This window comes from Phoxinus phoxinus, assembly GCF_949152265.1.
Source record: "Phoxinus phoxinus genome assembly, chromosome: 17".
In the NCBI taxonomy this organism is placed as follows: Eukaryota; Metazoa; Chordata; class Actinopteri; order Cypriniformes; family Leuciscidae; genus Phoxinus; species Phoxinus phoxinus.
In genome coordinates, this window is record NC_136892.1 from 30,627,007 (window position 1) to 30,641,629 (window position 14,623).

The 14,623-nt window shown below is 37.3% G+C and overlaps 1 protein-coding gene across 10 annotated transcripts in view; it reads right to left on the reverse strand.

Annotated features, from left to right (window-relative positions):
• The window catches only part of sema4d (sema domain, immunoglobulin domain (Ig), transmembrane domain (TM) and short cytoplasmic domain, (semaphorin) 4D), a 73,384-nt gene that overhangs the window by 35,203 nt on the left and 23,558 nt on the right, over window positions 1-14,623 (reverse strand). For 4 of the 10 annotated variants that reach the window (XM_079586406.1, XM_079586398.1, XM_079586404.1 and 1 more), the window contains exon 3: window positions 5,998-6,068. The exons of 4 other annotated variants lie outside the window; for them this stretch is intronic. Coding sequence is in view for 2 of the 6 variants with exons in the window: in XM_079586403.1 (XP_079442529.1) it covers window positions 5,998-6,068; window positions 9,129-9,131 (74 nt within the window). In the remaining 4 variants the exon portion in view is untranslated. Of the gene's footprint in view, window positions 1-5,997; window positions 6,069-9,128; window positions 9,177-14,623 lie in introns of those variants that run through there. 2 more of the 10 variants (XM_079586403.1, XM_079586400.1) reach the window with 2 other exon arrangements.

Consider the following 14,623-nt stretch of genomic DNA (forward strand, 5'->3'; position numbering starts at 1 on the left):
TGTAATTACAGCTGTACATCAGCGCAGAAAGAGCAGTGACCACACTGAAGCCCGATGAACGGTCAGTCCCTGTAAAAACTTATATTTAGGCAGAGCTACGGAGACCTTTAAAATACACACGCTCCACACAAGCTGAAGGAAGGAGCAGAACGACATGTGAAGAAAGTGAGGTGCATTTTAACACACACACACACACACACACACACTAATGACTACCTCTGCTGCCCCATCAAAAGAAAAACGTAATTTTCAACATCTGCGTGTCTAAACTCTTAAAAATAAAGGTTCCAAAAGGGTTTTACAGATTGATGACATAAAAGAGCCCGTTTAAAGGAACATTTTGAGTTGCTAAGATGCCACAAAAGACCTATAAGTTCCAATGATGTAAAAAACAAAAACTTTACGTTCCAACAGTCATAAAAGAACCTTTCATTTCCTATAATGACAAAGGACATTTTAAGTTCCTATAACGCCAAAAGAGAACTTTTACGTTCCTATGATGTCATAAAAAAACATTTAAGTTCCTATGATGTCATAAAATAACCTTTAAGTTCCTATGACGTCATAAAATAACATTTAATTCATATAGTCATAAAATAATATTTTAGTTCCCATGTCATAAATTAATCATTAAGTTCCTATGATGTCATAAAGGAATCTTTAAGTTTCTATGATGTCATAAAATAACTTTTAAGTTGCTAAGATAAGAGAACTTAAGTTCCTATGATGTCATAAAAGAACCTTTAAGTTGCTAAGATAAGAGAACTTAAGTTCCTATGATGTCATAAAAAGAACCTTTAAGTTGCTAAGATAAGAGAACTTAAGTTCCTATGATGTCATAAAAGAACCTTTAAGTTGCTAAGATAAGAGAACTTAAGTTCCTATGATGTCATAAAAGAACCTTTAAGTTGCTAAGATAAGAGAACTTAAGTTCCTATGATGTCATTAAAGAACCTTTAAGTTGGTAAGATAAGAGAGCTTAAGTTCCTATAATACCATCAAGATTCCTATGATGTCCTAAAAACACTTAAGTATTCTATGATGTTATAAAATAACTATTAATGCCATTAAAGAAGTTCATAATGATGGTACAAAATAATACTAAAGTTCATAAAAAAAAAACCTTTAAAGTTCCCATGATGCTTTAAAACATTACATTACAATTTATTTAGCAGGACATTTGAGTTCTCGTGATGTGATAAGAGAACCTTTAGATCGTTTAGTTCTCTAATGCAATGACACTCAGACATGCAGTGTGACTGAAGTGTGCACATGAATCATGACTGTGTTCAGGAGCTGCAAATGACTACGATATAGTGTGAAAGGTCGTCAGAAGAGAAACAGAACACAGAGAAGAAGAGAGGAACTGATCTTAGATATTCACAGGCTATAAATATTCACAGGCGGTCGAGATCAGAGGCAGAAGTCTGGACTGTGATGTTCTAACGCAGGTGCTGAAAGTGTGTGTGTGTGTGTGTGTGTGGTGTGAGAAAACGTTCAACCTTGGGAAGACTGGATTGTTTTCAGTGAGTGACAGTCATCATGCATGTGTGTGGTCAAGTGTGTACTTCAGCAGCCGTCTTGGGGATCATTAACACTGTGTGTGTGTGTGTGTGTGTGTGTGTGTGTGTAGCCAGGAATCTTCAGTTTCTCTCTGAATAGTGCCCGTATATAAATAAATCTCACACACAGTGGGCGATCAGGTTTAGGGGAGGGTTATATTACGGCCAGTCTTTCTGAGCGACACGAGCAGAGTTTCAGTTGAACAGCAATATAACAGACAGACACAAACAGAAACCAGCATAAAGATTCAGTTTCTGTCAACATTTCGGGATTCAGTCTCTGTGCGCAGCTCTCGTATCATGAAAAACATCCTCTCACATTCACAACTCCCTCGCCAATCCACACAGATTATTTACGGAAACTGAACTGCAAAAACAACTCCGTGATTATTTTTTTTACTATTTTACAAAATCATGAGAAAAGTTTAATACATGAACCACCCACATTTACATAACTATTGTTCAGTTCTGCTAAATAAATACTATTACACCTCACAAAACACTGCACATCATGATACCTCATTATTCTATAATGCAAATGCAAACATTTAATATTTATATATATATATATATAAATACACACATATATATAAATACACACACACTATATATATATATATATATATATATATACACACAAAATAATTATGTAATAAATAATTTGCATTATTTATATTATATTATTATTATTACAAAATAATATAGATTTTTTTATATTATATTTCATTTATATATTTTTTATCATAATAATTATTATTACCGGTACATAAAATATAAAATGTATAATACAAATATAAAAGAATGAATTTACATCATATTATTGTATGTAATTTACATCAACATTATTGTTAATAACTTTAATAACATTATATATTGAAAAACAAATGCCACAAATGTGTAGAATGACCCTTTTTAAACTTAAGAAGACTTAAAAAATGAACTCGGCCATCATTGCACACAATTTCAAAAATGTCAATAAATCACAGAGTTGGCAGTGAGCAAAGACCGCTCACGGCAGGTCACACTGAACCAGCTCCATAAACACAGCGGTTTTATTGTGCGATACATCAGCCCGTTTCCTGGTCATTAAGGTGCCCTTTTTCTGCCCGGACGAGCCTTTAAAACAAGAGTAAAACCCCATGACACTCCTCACTGTCACACTCCATGGTCAGCATTGTAACACGGCACCATCTTTAGCATGGCACTGATTTCACGCTCAGATTTAAGGTTCAGTATGAACAAAAAACCCTTCTGGGCTCTTTTGTGAAAACTCCCAGCATCCCCCGGCTCTTCCAGCACCTCCACAGTGTTTGTCTGGGACTTGGCAAGCTAGAGTAAATGCTCATTTTGACAGCCAGACACGGATTCATTTCATTACTGACTTCTGACTGGTGACTACCCACATCGCAACGACTTCTGGCTGAGATGAGCATGTTTAACTGCAATTTAAATACTCACGTCCCACTCACAATGAGCTACTGTACTGGGATTATAGTTCCTTGTGAAGAACACGACGGCTTTTAAATCACCCTTCATTACAGATCTGAACTGTGGATCGAGCTACACTGAAGTATGTGCTGCAAATCTCTCTCAACTGAGATCCAGAACCAGAACTGGGTGCGAGTACTATAATCCAAGCCTGGTTTCTTGGTGAGCAGAGGTGTGCGGCTGCTTTATTAAGTGATCAGATGCACTATTTCCACCTGTTGGGCCAGAAAACAGATGAAAAAATATACTAAATAAAATCCAGCAACCATTCAGGTCACACTAACATTGTGGCAGCGAGTTTTGCATGTGCAATACCACTCATATGTTCTTCAAAAAAATAAAAAAAAATAAAAAAAACTCTGTTGTTCTTCAATTCTACCCCCATTAAAAAATAATAAAAAAATTCTGACAAAAATATATAAACACATAAAAAAATCGTATTCCTTATTTATATGTTTCACAAATAGCAAAAATTGTATATAAAAACACAGCGCTTCATATATATATATATATACACACACACATAACCCCGACTCAACAAACCGTACTGTAGAAATGAATCGGGCAGGGTAAAAAAATGTGTATGGAAGTGTCCGTTCAGTCCAGATACAAGTACGTTTTTGCTACCATATGCATGCATATAATATCCAAATATTATAGGCATGGATTTGGTAGCAAACACTTTGGGAATAAATCATGAAAAGGATGGAAACATGTACTTCTGGCCAGCAAGCAAGCCTCTTGACAGCGGTGCAACACCTCAGCTTCCCTTTGGATGAATTGTTTGCTTTTGAAATTAACTGGCACATATATTATCACGAGGTAGGACTGTGCTATAGTGTTGCTGTTTGTTGTTCATGTATCAGCACTTATCCGATGGGTGATGAATATGCATGCCTTCAGATGGTATAATATATAATAACGCTGGCTTGGTGTGTTTATATTTGTTGCTGCAGCACATATTAATAGGAAAATATGGTGTGTTCCATGTTGTCATGTGGGGTATTAGGGAGAAAGTGATCGGGAATGCCTACCAAAGTGACCAAAAGTCTCTGTCTTTAAAGGAATAGTTCATCATCATTTACTCACGCAAGATGTTCCAAAAAATACTATGGAGGTCAATGTGGCCCATCAACTGTTTAGTTATTGTTATTCTTCAAAATATCTTCTTTTGTGTTCATACAGGAATTCGTACAGGTTTGGAACAACTTGAGGGTGAGTAGATGACAGAATTTAAAACATTTTTGGTGAACTTGTTCTTGTTCACGAGTCTAAGTTTTTTTTTTCTGCAACTCAAGTCCAAGTCATACACTCAAGTTTCCTTCTCTACTTAAAGGGATGGTTCGAAATCATTTCAACCTAGAGTCCTTTGCACCATGACCTCGAGCCAAACACCCCCCAGAAACTTTTTTCCCCTTGGTCGAACATTATTATAGTTAGAGCTTATTTAGAGATAAAAGCACATTAAAGTCATTTGGAAAACTCACAAGTGTTTACATCCTTATGCATCGCTTTCTGACAGGACTTTTACGGGCTTTTCCCAAATCACGGAACTGACCTCGACATCCGGGTTAGCGGTAGCCATGGGCGTCAGTTTGGTTTGAAATGTGGTGGGGACAGAGACGCATTCGGAAGTGCATTTTCAGAAGTGCTGGGTACAATGACGCATTCATTTTTTCCCCCTCTTTCGCGCAGGTCATGTTTTGAAAGACGATGCCCTGTAGCTTACTAATGTAAATAAATTAAAATGTATACAAAAATGTGATGATGTCCGACTCGTTTTATGAAGAAGAAAGCCTTAAGTTTTCAAATTCACTATTCTGCTGCATAAATGTCAGTGCCGAGAATTTAGTTCAACCCTTAATGGTCCAGTAGTAGAACTTTCACCAAGCGTGTCAGAAGTTCTAGGTTCTAATCCGCGCTTGTGTAGTTTTTTTTTTTTTTTCTTATATAGTCTTTTTTCTCATCAAAACCGAATATGTTCATCAGTGGTTGTATATCAAGCAGGGATACGTTTGTGTTGAGAGTCTCCGCAACGGATTGAAGCGCGCGTCCGAGTGAAGACAGTGCGGCGTGTGCGCGAGCCACAAGAGAAAACTGTATTCGCGCCACTGATCGCAGCGGCAACGGGCACTTTGATCACTTGATTTAAAAAAACAACACATTTCAGCGCTAGATCGTCTCTTATTTAACAAACGAATGAAATGAATGCTCTGCTAGTTAACTGGAGATGTACATTCGTGCCCCGAGATGTTTTAAAAAGTGGTGGGGACACGTCCCACCCGCAAATTACGCCTATGCATAAGCCATCAGGCAAGTGTTATTTAAATAAACTCCTGATGTACTTACACCATTTCCAATCTCTCGTTTTATGAGTACTGAACCTATTTATACAACTGTAGAAGATTGGTGCCGTTCCAGGCGTTATTAGTGGAGTAATTTACCAGATACAACATTGGATCCATTAGCGCCCGCACTAAACCATTCGGCTGATATCTCTAAATAAGCTCGAACTTAAAAAGCTTCTGTGGGGTGTTTGGCTCGTGCAAAGGACCCTAGTTTGAAGTTACTCCGAACCATCCCCTTTAATACGACGAGAGATATAGAGAATTTAATTCTCACAAATAACCAAAACAAACTCAAGCATAAAACATGGAATAAAAGGCAAAGAACAATGAAGCCAGAAGGAAGATATTAAACAAATGAAGAAAGGAAGGATAAACTGCAGGAAAAGTTGGAGAACGCAACCAAGCAGGAGAAAAAATAAATAAATATTTGGGATGGACGAGAAGAATTTCCAAATCAACCAAAAGATCGAAATGAGCAAAAAGAAACATGCAGCTTTAAACAGGAGGGACCGTCCGGGGGTCTCATGCATGTCATCGCAGCGCAAACGAGAGAACGAAAGCCCCAAACCACACAGATGAGGAGAGGAGGAGTTTCTGACCTGTAACTCGTCCACGACGCTCGACTAGACCAGAAGATCCGTCCTTCAGAGAGAATTATAAAATCCGCCGGCTGAAGAGAGACACAGAGATGAGGAGAGGGTTATCATGACTGTATGGATGATGAATGTTAAACAACACACACACAAATGGAAGAAGAGCAGAGGAGAAAACACTATTAAAGACGAAGTGGAAATAGGCTACACATTTGAGAACATGCACACTTCATAAATGATGCACTGCTAATAGATTAAAAGAGCAGACGAACATATAAACACACAATACTTCAAATATTAGCACTGATTTATTTTTAAACCAGAATCAAGTTGTGGCATTGGTCAGACGTTGGACTCATTTTGGATTATAAACCAGATTTCTAAAGGATTAAACAGTTATCCATATCCATCAGTTTGCCAACTGAAACAAAATAAAAAAGCACAAGTATTGGTCATATCAAAATAAACATGCATCAGTGCATCTCTTCCAGATCAGCCCTTTATGTTTTGACATTTTTGACTTGGAGTTAAAAATTAAACCTTTAAAATGATTTAAAATGTGTAGATCGCTGCAGTTTTAAATCAGTGGTTTTAATCGCCTGTTTTACACACTTTACAGTCATGAAACACTCACACGGACATTACAATGTGTGCCTTGGTTTGGACTGCAGCGAATCTGCATGCATTCACACACTTATGATTTAATCACACACACAACAGCAGTGGCAATAATAATGTGTACAAGCTTAAGCAAAGGTATCATACGCATTTAAAAAGGAGTAGTTTCCAACACGTGCTGTAAGCAGTCGACCAATCACAACAGACTGGGCCGTCTGACCAATCAGAGCAGAGTAGACCAATCACAGCAGACTGAGCCGTCTGACCAATCAGAGCAGAGTAGACCAATCAGAGCGAGTAGACAAATCACAACAGACTGGGCCATCTGACCAATCAGAGCAGAGTAGACCAATCACAACAGACTGGGCCATCTGACCAATCAGAGCAGAGTAGACCAATCACAACAGACTGAGCCATCTGACCAATCAGAGCAGAGTAGACCAATCACAACAGACTGAGCCATCTGACCAATCAGAGCAGAGTAGACCAATCACAACAGACTGAGCCATCTGACCAATCAGAGCAGAGTAGACCAATCACAACAGACTGGGCCATCTGACCAATCAGAGCAGAGTAGACCAATCACAACAGACTGAGCCATCTGACCAATCAGAGCAGAGTAGACCAATCACAACAGACTGGGCCATCTGACCAATCAGAGCAGAGTAGACCAATCACAACAGACTGGGCCATCTGACCAATCAGAGCAGAGTAGACCAATCACAACAGACTGGGCCGTCAGACCAATCAGAGCAGAGTAGACCAATCACAACAGACTGGGCCATCTGACCAATCAGAGCAGAGTAGACCAATCACAGCAGACTAGGCCATCTGACCAATCAGAACAGAGTAGACCAATCACAACAGACTGGGCCAACTGACCAATCAGAGCACAGAAGGGTCTCTGAAAGGCGGGTTTAGAGACAATCTTTTAAACTGTTTCAGACACTGTGAGAAAAGAGCTGATGCTCCAATGGATATTATGATATTTTTTTTAACCTCGGATGCATGTAAACCTGTTGTAGTACATTCCAAAGAACAAATGATCTATCGGTAAGCCCCGCCCCCCCTTAGTTACTGTTGCCATCTCAGACAAACAAAGGGAGTTGTTAACTGTCTTACAATGACAGCGGTCAAGATGTTTTTGATAAAATTTGGACACAGAAAGACCACCTCTCGTTGAGGAGCATTCATTTGGGAATTAAATATACCATGAAGGGATATATAAACGTTTTTAAAAATATATATGGTAGGTAACAAGAATAATTTGGAAGCGAGGGGTTACGGATCACAATGCAAGCGGGAGAAGCCTCGCGTTACGGTCGTCATGATCACAGATGAACAACATATAGGACCAACACTCTTCATGTACCCCAGGGTAAGATTCAATTAATTTACATTTAACCCGTTTAATACGGAGAGACACTGAAATGCAGACCTTCGTTTATGAGTTTTTAACACTGTACATGACGTGAGAACAGTTAGCTATTTAAGTTTGTAAGTACATTAGCATGGACTCGCTAACTTTAATTGTAACTTAATGAGAGTATGACAACCAGAAAATTATAGTTTTCATCTTCATTGGGATTAGGGTTAAATCCCTAGGGAATCGGGTTACTGCGCACACATCATTGATATTATAAATAAACCGGGCTTCAGTCGTATTGCTCTGATAATTGGTTTGTTTGCGCAAATCTTTTGAAACGAGCTGGTGAACAGTACGGTGATTCAATACATGAATATACCCATGCCCATCCTCTCAGGAGACCTGGAATCAGTGACACAAGTACCCGCACATCTTTTCCCATTATTGTAGCATAAACACCATCAAACCGATGAGAGCTTCGGATCTTCCCATGTTTCTCTATGGCGGTGAAACCTTAAAGATGTCCGAGTTCTCCGTGCAACTGATTCTCAACTGCCATTGGCTCGTCTGCGTTCAAGGGGAGGGGCTTACCGATTGAACCTTTAAAATTGCATAATAGGGGCACTTTAATGGCTCTGAAAGTTTTGCTCGCATATGTTAGACATTTACCTACATGCATTTAGATTTTACATTTACATTTATTAGATTTTATAACCTTTATCATTTTCCTTCAGCACACAATCTCCAAAAATACAAAACCAGCATTGAAGAGAAACTTGAAGCGTACAATTTCTGACTGTAAAACACTTACACTATAAATGAGTAATTTAGTTTAAAGGGGTGGTTGAGTATGATTTCACTTTTCTAACTGTAGTTAGTGTGTAATGTTGCTGTTTGATCATAAACAACATCTGCAAAGTTACAACACTCAAAGTTCAAAGCAAAGGGAGATATTTGCTTTTAAAGAAATTGCTTTTTAAGGACTACAACAAACGGCTGGTAGACTACAAGACATTCCTCATGGGTTAGTGACATCACCAACCCTAGAATTTACATAAACCCCGCCCCCTGAACACGATTTATAGATTATCATGACAGTATATGCTAATCAATGACTCGAGGATAACTACACATAACAAATTCATCAACTAACCATTCAGAAATGTCCTGTTGCTTCTACATGTTGTCACTTCTTCTTGAGTCTCTCCATCATGGTCTAAATCCGGTTTGAACATAAAAGGTTAAACGTTTTTGAAAATTTCAGTGCGAGTGCAAGCTCTTGTAGCTCCGCCCTCTTTTCAGCAGCTCATTTGCATTTAAAGGGACAGACACAAAACGGTGCGTTTTTGCTCACCCTCAAAAAGTGAAACTTTAACATGCTATAGAAAAATATCTGTGGGGGTATTTTGAGCTAAAACTTCACACACACACACTCTGGGGACATTAAAGATATATTTTACATCTTGTGAAAAGGGCATTATACCACCCCTTTAAGTGTTTGAGAATAACTTGAAAATTCAAGTTATTCTCAAACAATTTTGTCATTTATTTCCTACTATATCTGAGCTCATTTACCCTTCCATACACATTTAATAACCAGGAATACCAGCACATGCACATTTAATAACCAGGAATACCAGCACATGCACATTTAATAACCAGGAATACCAGCACATGCACATTTAATAACCAGGAATACCAGCACATGCACATTTAAACTTCAAAATCAAAGCAACACAAACTGAAAATAAACATGCATCTGCTGTGTTTTTGATTAGTTAGGGTTTCTGGTTAATATCAGTAAAATCATTAACCTTTGCAAAGGAAACAATCAGCAATACAATTTAATGTAGGTCAGAGAGAAAGCGCTCAAGCATGTGTGTGTTAACCGGGACTGAGTCGAGGGGTGAACAAACCAGCAGCCACACACAATCACAGCAAGTCATGCGGACGTAATGCCAGCGCACACAAACACAGGGCCTGCGCAGGGCAGGAACACAATGTCCCAATTACGGATTATGTTGCATGCTAATGTCTTCCTGATGTCAGTCTCAATTTGATTCAGTGCTGATGCATCTCACAGACGTCTGAGGATTCACACATGTATATCTGCATTACCTTCAGACGGGTCAGTGGGGTAGTAGAGGAACACAACTAACGGAAAAACTTGTTTTGAGAAGATGGTTTTGTTTGAGCTGCTATGATATTTAGATGTAATAACCTCAAACCTCATTAGTTACTTGTTGCAGTTTAATGCAATGCAACAAAATGTACATCACAATTTGAAATAGCAAATTTTTCAAGAATGTGCCAAATTTATTTTAGTTTTTAGTTTTTTTTCAGGCGAATCATTAAAGAAATCATTAAAATTCAAATAACCGATTCACTTAAAAACATAACTTTTTTAGTTTATCCCTATAACAATTCAGTTATATTAATAAGTGAGGTTGGTGAAACATTTTATGCGTGATGTCTGAAGTGGTGTGTGAGTTTCCTCTCGTTGTAAAGAGACGTGACCTTTTATAGATTATATATAATAAGTATATATATGTATATATGTGAAACTCGAAAAATGAGAATATCGTGCAAAAGTTAATTTATTTCAGTAATTCAACTTAAAAGGTGAAACTAATATATTATATAGATAAATAAAGTGAGATATTTCAAGCCTTTATTTATTATAATTTTGGTGATTATGGCTTACAGCTTATGAAAACCTTTTCACAATATTCTAATTTTGAATTTGGGGTTTTCATAAGCTGTACGCCATAATCATAAAGGCTTGAAATATCTCACTTTGCATGTAATGAGTCTATATAATATATTAGTTTCACCTTTTAAGTTGAATTACTGAAATGAATGAACTTTTGCACGATATTCTCATTTTTCGAGTTTCACCCATATATACATATAATAAAAAGATGTTTACAAAAAAAGCTAACTTAAAAAGACAAAATATTTACAAATATGAACGGCATAGATGTTCAAATTTGCCACTTATGTAACTTAAATGTAATTAGTGATATTAGCTGGTAGCAAAAACTAGGAAACTAGTTTTTTAAACTGTAATTTAATCAGTTATGAGCAGCTTGTAGCAGATACGATTGCAAACAAGCTTCCCAAATACACACACACACACACTGATGTTCTCAATATCTAGTTGACATTCAGAGCATCATTCATCTTTTGTTTCACACACACACACACACACACACACACACACACACACACACACACACACACACACACACACACACACACACGCGCGCGCGCAGGTGTCTGGATCTCATCAGGTCACTGACAGCGGACTAAAATTGATGAGCTCCGAGTCAAAGGTCGCGTCCCTTTACAGCGAGAGGAAACCGTCACACGACTCTCCTGACATCACACACAAAACGTGTCATTAACATCCGGCGATCGAGCCGTCAGTCACACTCGAACACACCACGAGGAAGTGAAGATGTCACGGGTCGCCCTCTTCATAATGGAGGATTTCTATCACCGAACACAGAGACGACGATTCGATTGTTGGCGTTGAGACCGGAGAACAAACGGGTTTGATTGATGAGACGAAGACTGTGGCACTACAAAACAAGAGGATGATATTGTTATATTTCAATGCAGGCTGTGATAACTCAAGCAAAGCTCTCAGAGGAGACAGGAAATCAGTTATTAATCAACCTCAGTTCTCTCATACATTTCAAAACGGCATGAGAAAAGTCGGAATAGTTCGATCATCATCTCTTAATCTTGGTTTCGAACCCAACACTTTTTTTTATTTTATTTTTTATTCATTGCTCAAAATCTTCCCAACCACCATACATCTCAAATTTCATACTTACTTTAAAGGCACAGTATGCGAGCTTCGCCACTAGAGGTCGCTTACTCAAAACAACAAAGGCGTAGCTTGAGTGAACGAGTGTGGGATTGTTGTATTATATATAATACAATAGCAAATGTATTACATTTTTAGTTTTACTGTGGTATGAATCATGACATTGTATATTACGCTGACGCTGCTTTCCTTTTGTTGCCTACGTTTATTTTACGAATAAAGTTACGTTTAATGTCCGCCGCCTCCCTCCCTAATCTTAAACTTTGTCACAGTTTCGTTTGATCACTTAAATTCATTGCATTTTATTTGAGGAATTTAAATTGTGGGGTAACGCGGCGCTGTTTTACTTGCTCAAAAAACAATCATATTAATATACACTTGAGTGTGTTGAAAGTTATGTTATAACGTTACTCTGATACTTGCAACACATTTTTTGTTTTTTATTTAACCTTTATTTAACCAGGAGAGATTAAAATCTCTTTTACAGGAGTGTCCTAGACGGCCCAGTTATACAAATACACATTAGAGTGCGGATCGGGCCGAATTTTTCAGTCCGAGCCCGGCCCGCGTCCGACAGAGCAGTAACCGAACCCGACCCGAGCCCGACAGGCATAAAGATATTTATGTTCGAGCCCGACCCGAGACCGGCAGTTAAAATCCCATTTTTTTCTCATACTAATGACAATTGTACGTTTGTTTGTATGGAAAGCCGCTTTTATTAAGCAACTGTAGGAAGGCAATCGGAAAGGTCAACAGGACAAGCGCATCAGCACGCGGAGCAACAAGCGCTCTTAACACCTGGCGCGCACACATTATGCACGCGTTTCGTTGTCACGGCTACATAAACAAATGTCCGCACACAGGAAGACGGATGTTATGGTAATATTTTACATGTATTTTAATCACAAAAACGAATGTTTGCATCAAGTGAAAGCATCAGGCACATCGGCTACCTACATAATAAGCTGTTTTAAATTTAAAATGTTCAATGCCTTATCGCGCTGATGTGACCGAGCCCGACCCGAACCCGAACATAATTTCCAAATATCTGTCCGAACCCGGCCCGGCCCGTCGGGTACCGGCGGGTCCCGTCGGGCTCGGGTCGGGTATCCATCCTCTAATACACATACACAATAAAACAATACGACACACAATAAGATATCATTAAAAGTACAATCTTAGAAGCATTTGCAAATCACTAAATCTTGTGCATGCATAAGTGTTTTAAAACACATAAGATTATGCTAGATCGATATTAGAATATCATATTAATAAAAGCTGGATGACTTATGATGCTAAATGGCATGCAGTTAATATTGTATATGGCGGAGAAAATGCTGTATTACTGTTAATACAAATAAAGCTCTCTCTGATTATGCTGTTAGCCACTTGGCACAATACTGTTGTCTCTGAGGTACAAACGTGTTACTCGCGGTAAATTAAGAAAACAAGAGATTCAAACAATAAAACTAGCCGTGTTGAGCTGAGTAAGAATGATTCGTTTTCTGTCGATAAAGGTTTCCAAACAGTTGCTCACCTGTCTAATAAAACACAATGTATTAAAACGTCTTTGGTGTTTGCATGGTTTCTAGGGAAGTAAAACTGGGAATCGGAGATAACGTAGATATGAAGCATGAAGTATACAAATCAACAAAATTTATATTTTACTGGTTTTTGTCTATTTTATTCCAAAAATCTTACATATTGTGCCTTTAAGACTGCCATAAATATTAGAATTGTAATTTTAAACTTTAATAAATTAATTATTATTAAATACTTTATATTTACAGAGAAATATTACAATATGTTAATATTTAATATGTATTATTAATAATAATAATAGTTATTAGTATTTTAATATTTTTCCACTTATATTATTTAATAAAAAAAAATGCTATGTATAAATGCTGGCCTTTGAGCTTCATTTTATGTATTAACGGTGCTATACAAATAAAGGCATGTTAAATCAAATATTAATTAATTATTATTATATAGTCATATTGATATATAGTCAAAAAAAAATTGCCAAATTGTGCAGCCCTACAAACAACAGAGCAAACCTGGAGCTTTTTTAAAGTTGTAATAAAAAAATATTAGAAAGAAAATGCAATTAGATAATTTTCCCAAAATCATGCAGTCCTAATGAATGTTGTTTTTTAGTGAACAACATTATACATTTCAGTCTGGTTCTCACATAAAGTGATCGCACAAGTCATATAAACTACTTTGCGTTCATTTCTTTAAGTTAAAAATCAGCCAAAGTCTTATTTCTATTGTGCGAAAGAGAGAAGCATGAACAATCGGTCTAGAATCTCCTTTTGTGTTCACCAGAGGAGGAAGTTATTATGACGTTTATTATCTTCCTCTCGATTAACTCCAGATTTCCTAAAGTCATCAGGCAACAATTAATATCTGTAAATGATTGACTCGCATGGTCTTTGGCAGCTTGTTTGGACTGAATCAGAGTTGTTACGGCAGCCTGGAGGCCACGGGTCAGAGGATCTTGACCTCTGAACTAAATCAGCTCCAGGTCATGTGATCTCAAACTGTTCATATGCTGATCAGTTTAGCTGGAGTGTGTGACGTCCATCCGATAAATGCTCGATACGGTGGATCTTGGATTATTTTATATATATCTTCATTTTTTATAATAATAATAATAATAATATATTTTTGGATTGCACAATGCAATTTAATTTCTAATAATTTGTGAAATTTTCATTAATTTAATTCTGTATTAATTTATTATGCTTAATTTTTTAATAATAATCACATTTTTGACATGGCACAATGCAGCTTAATTTGTGAACTTT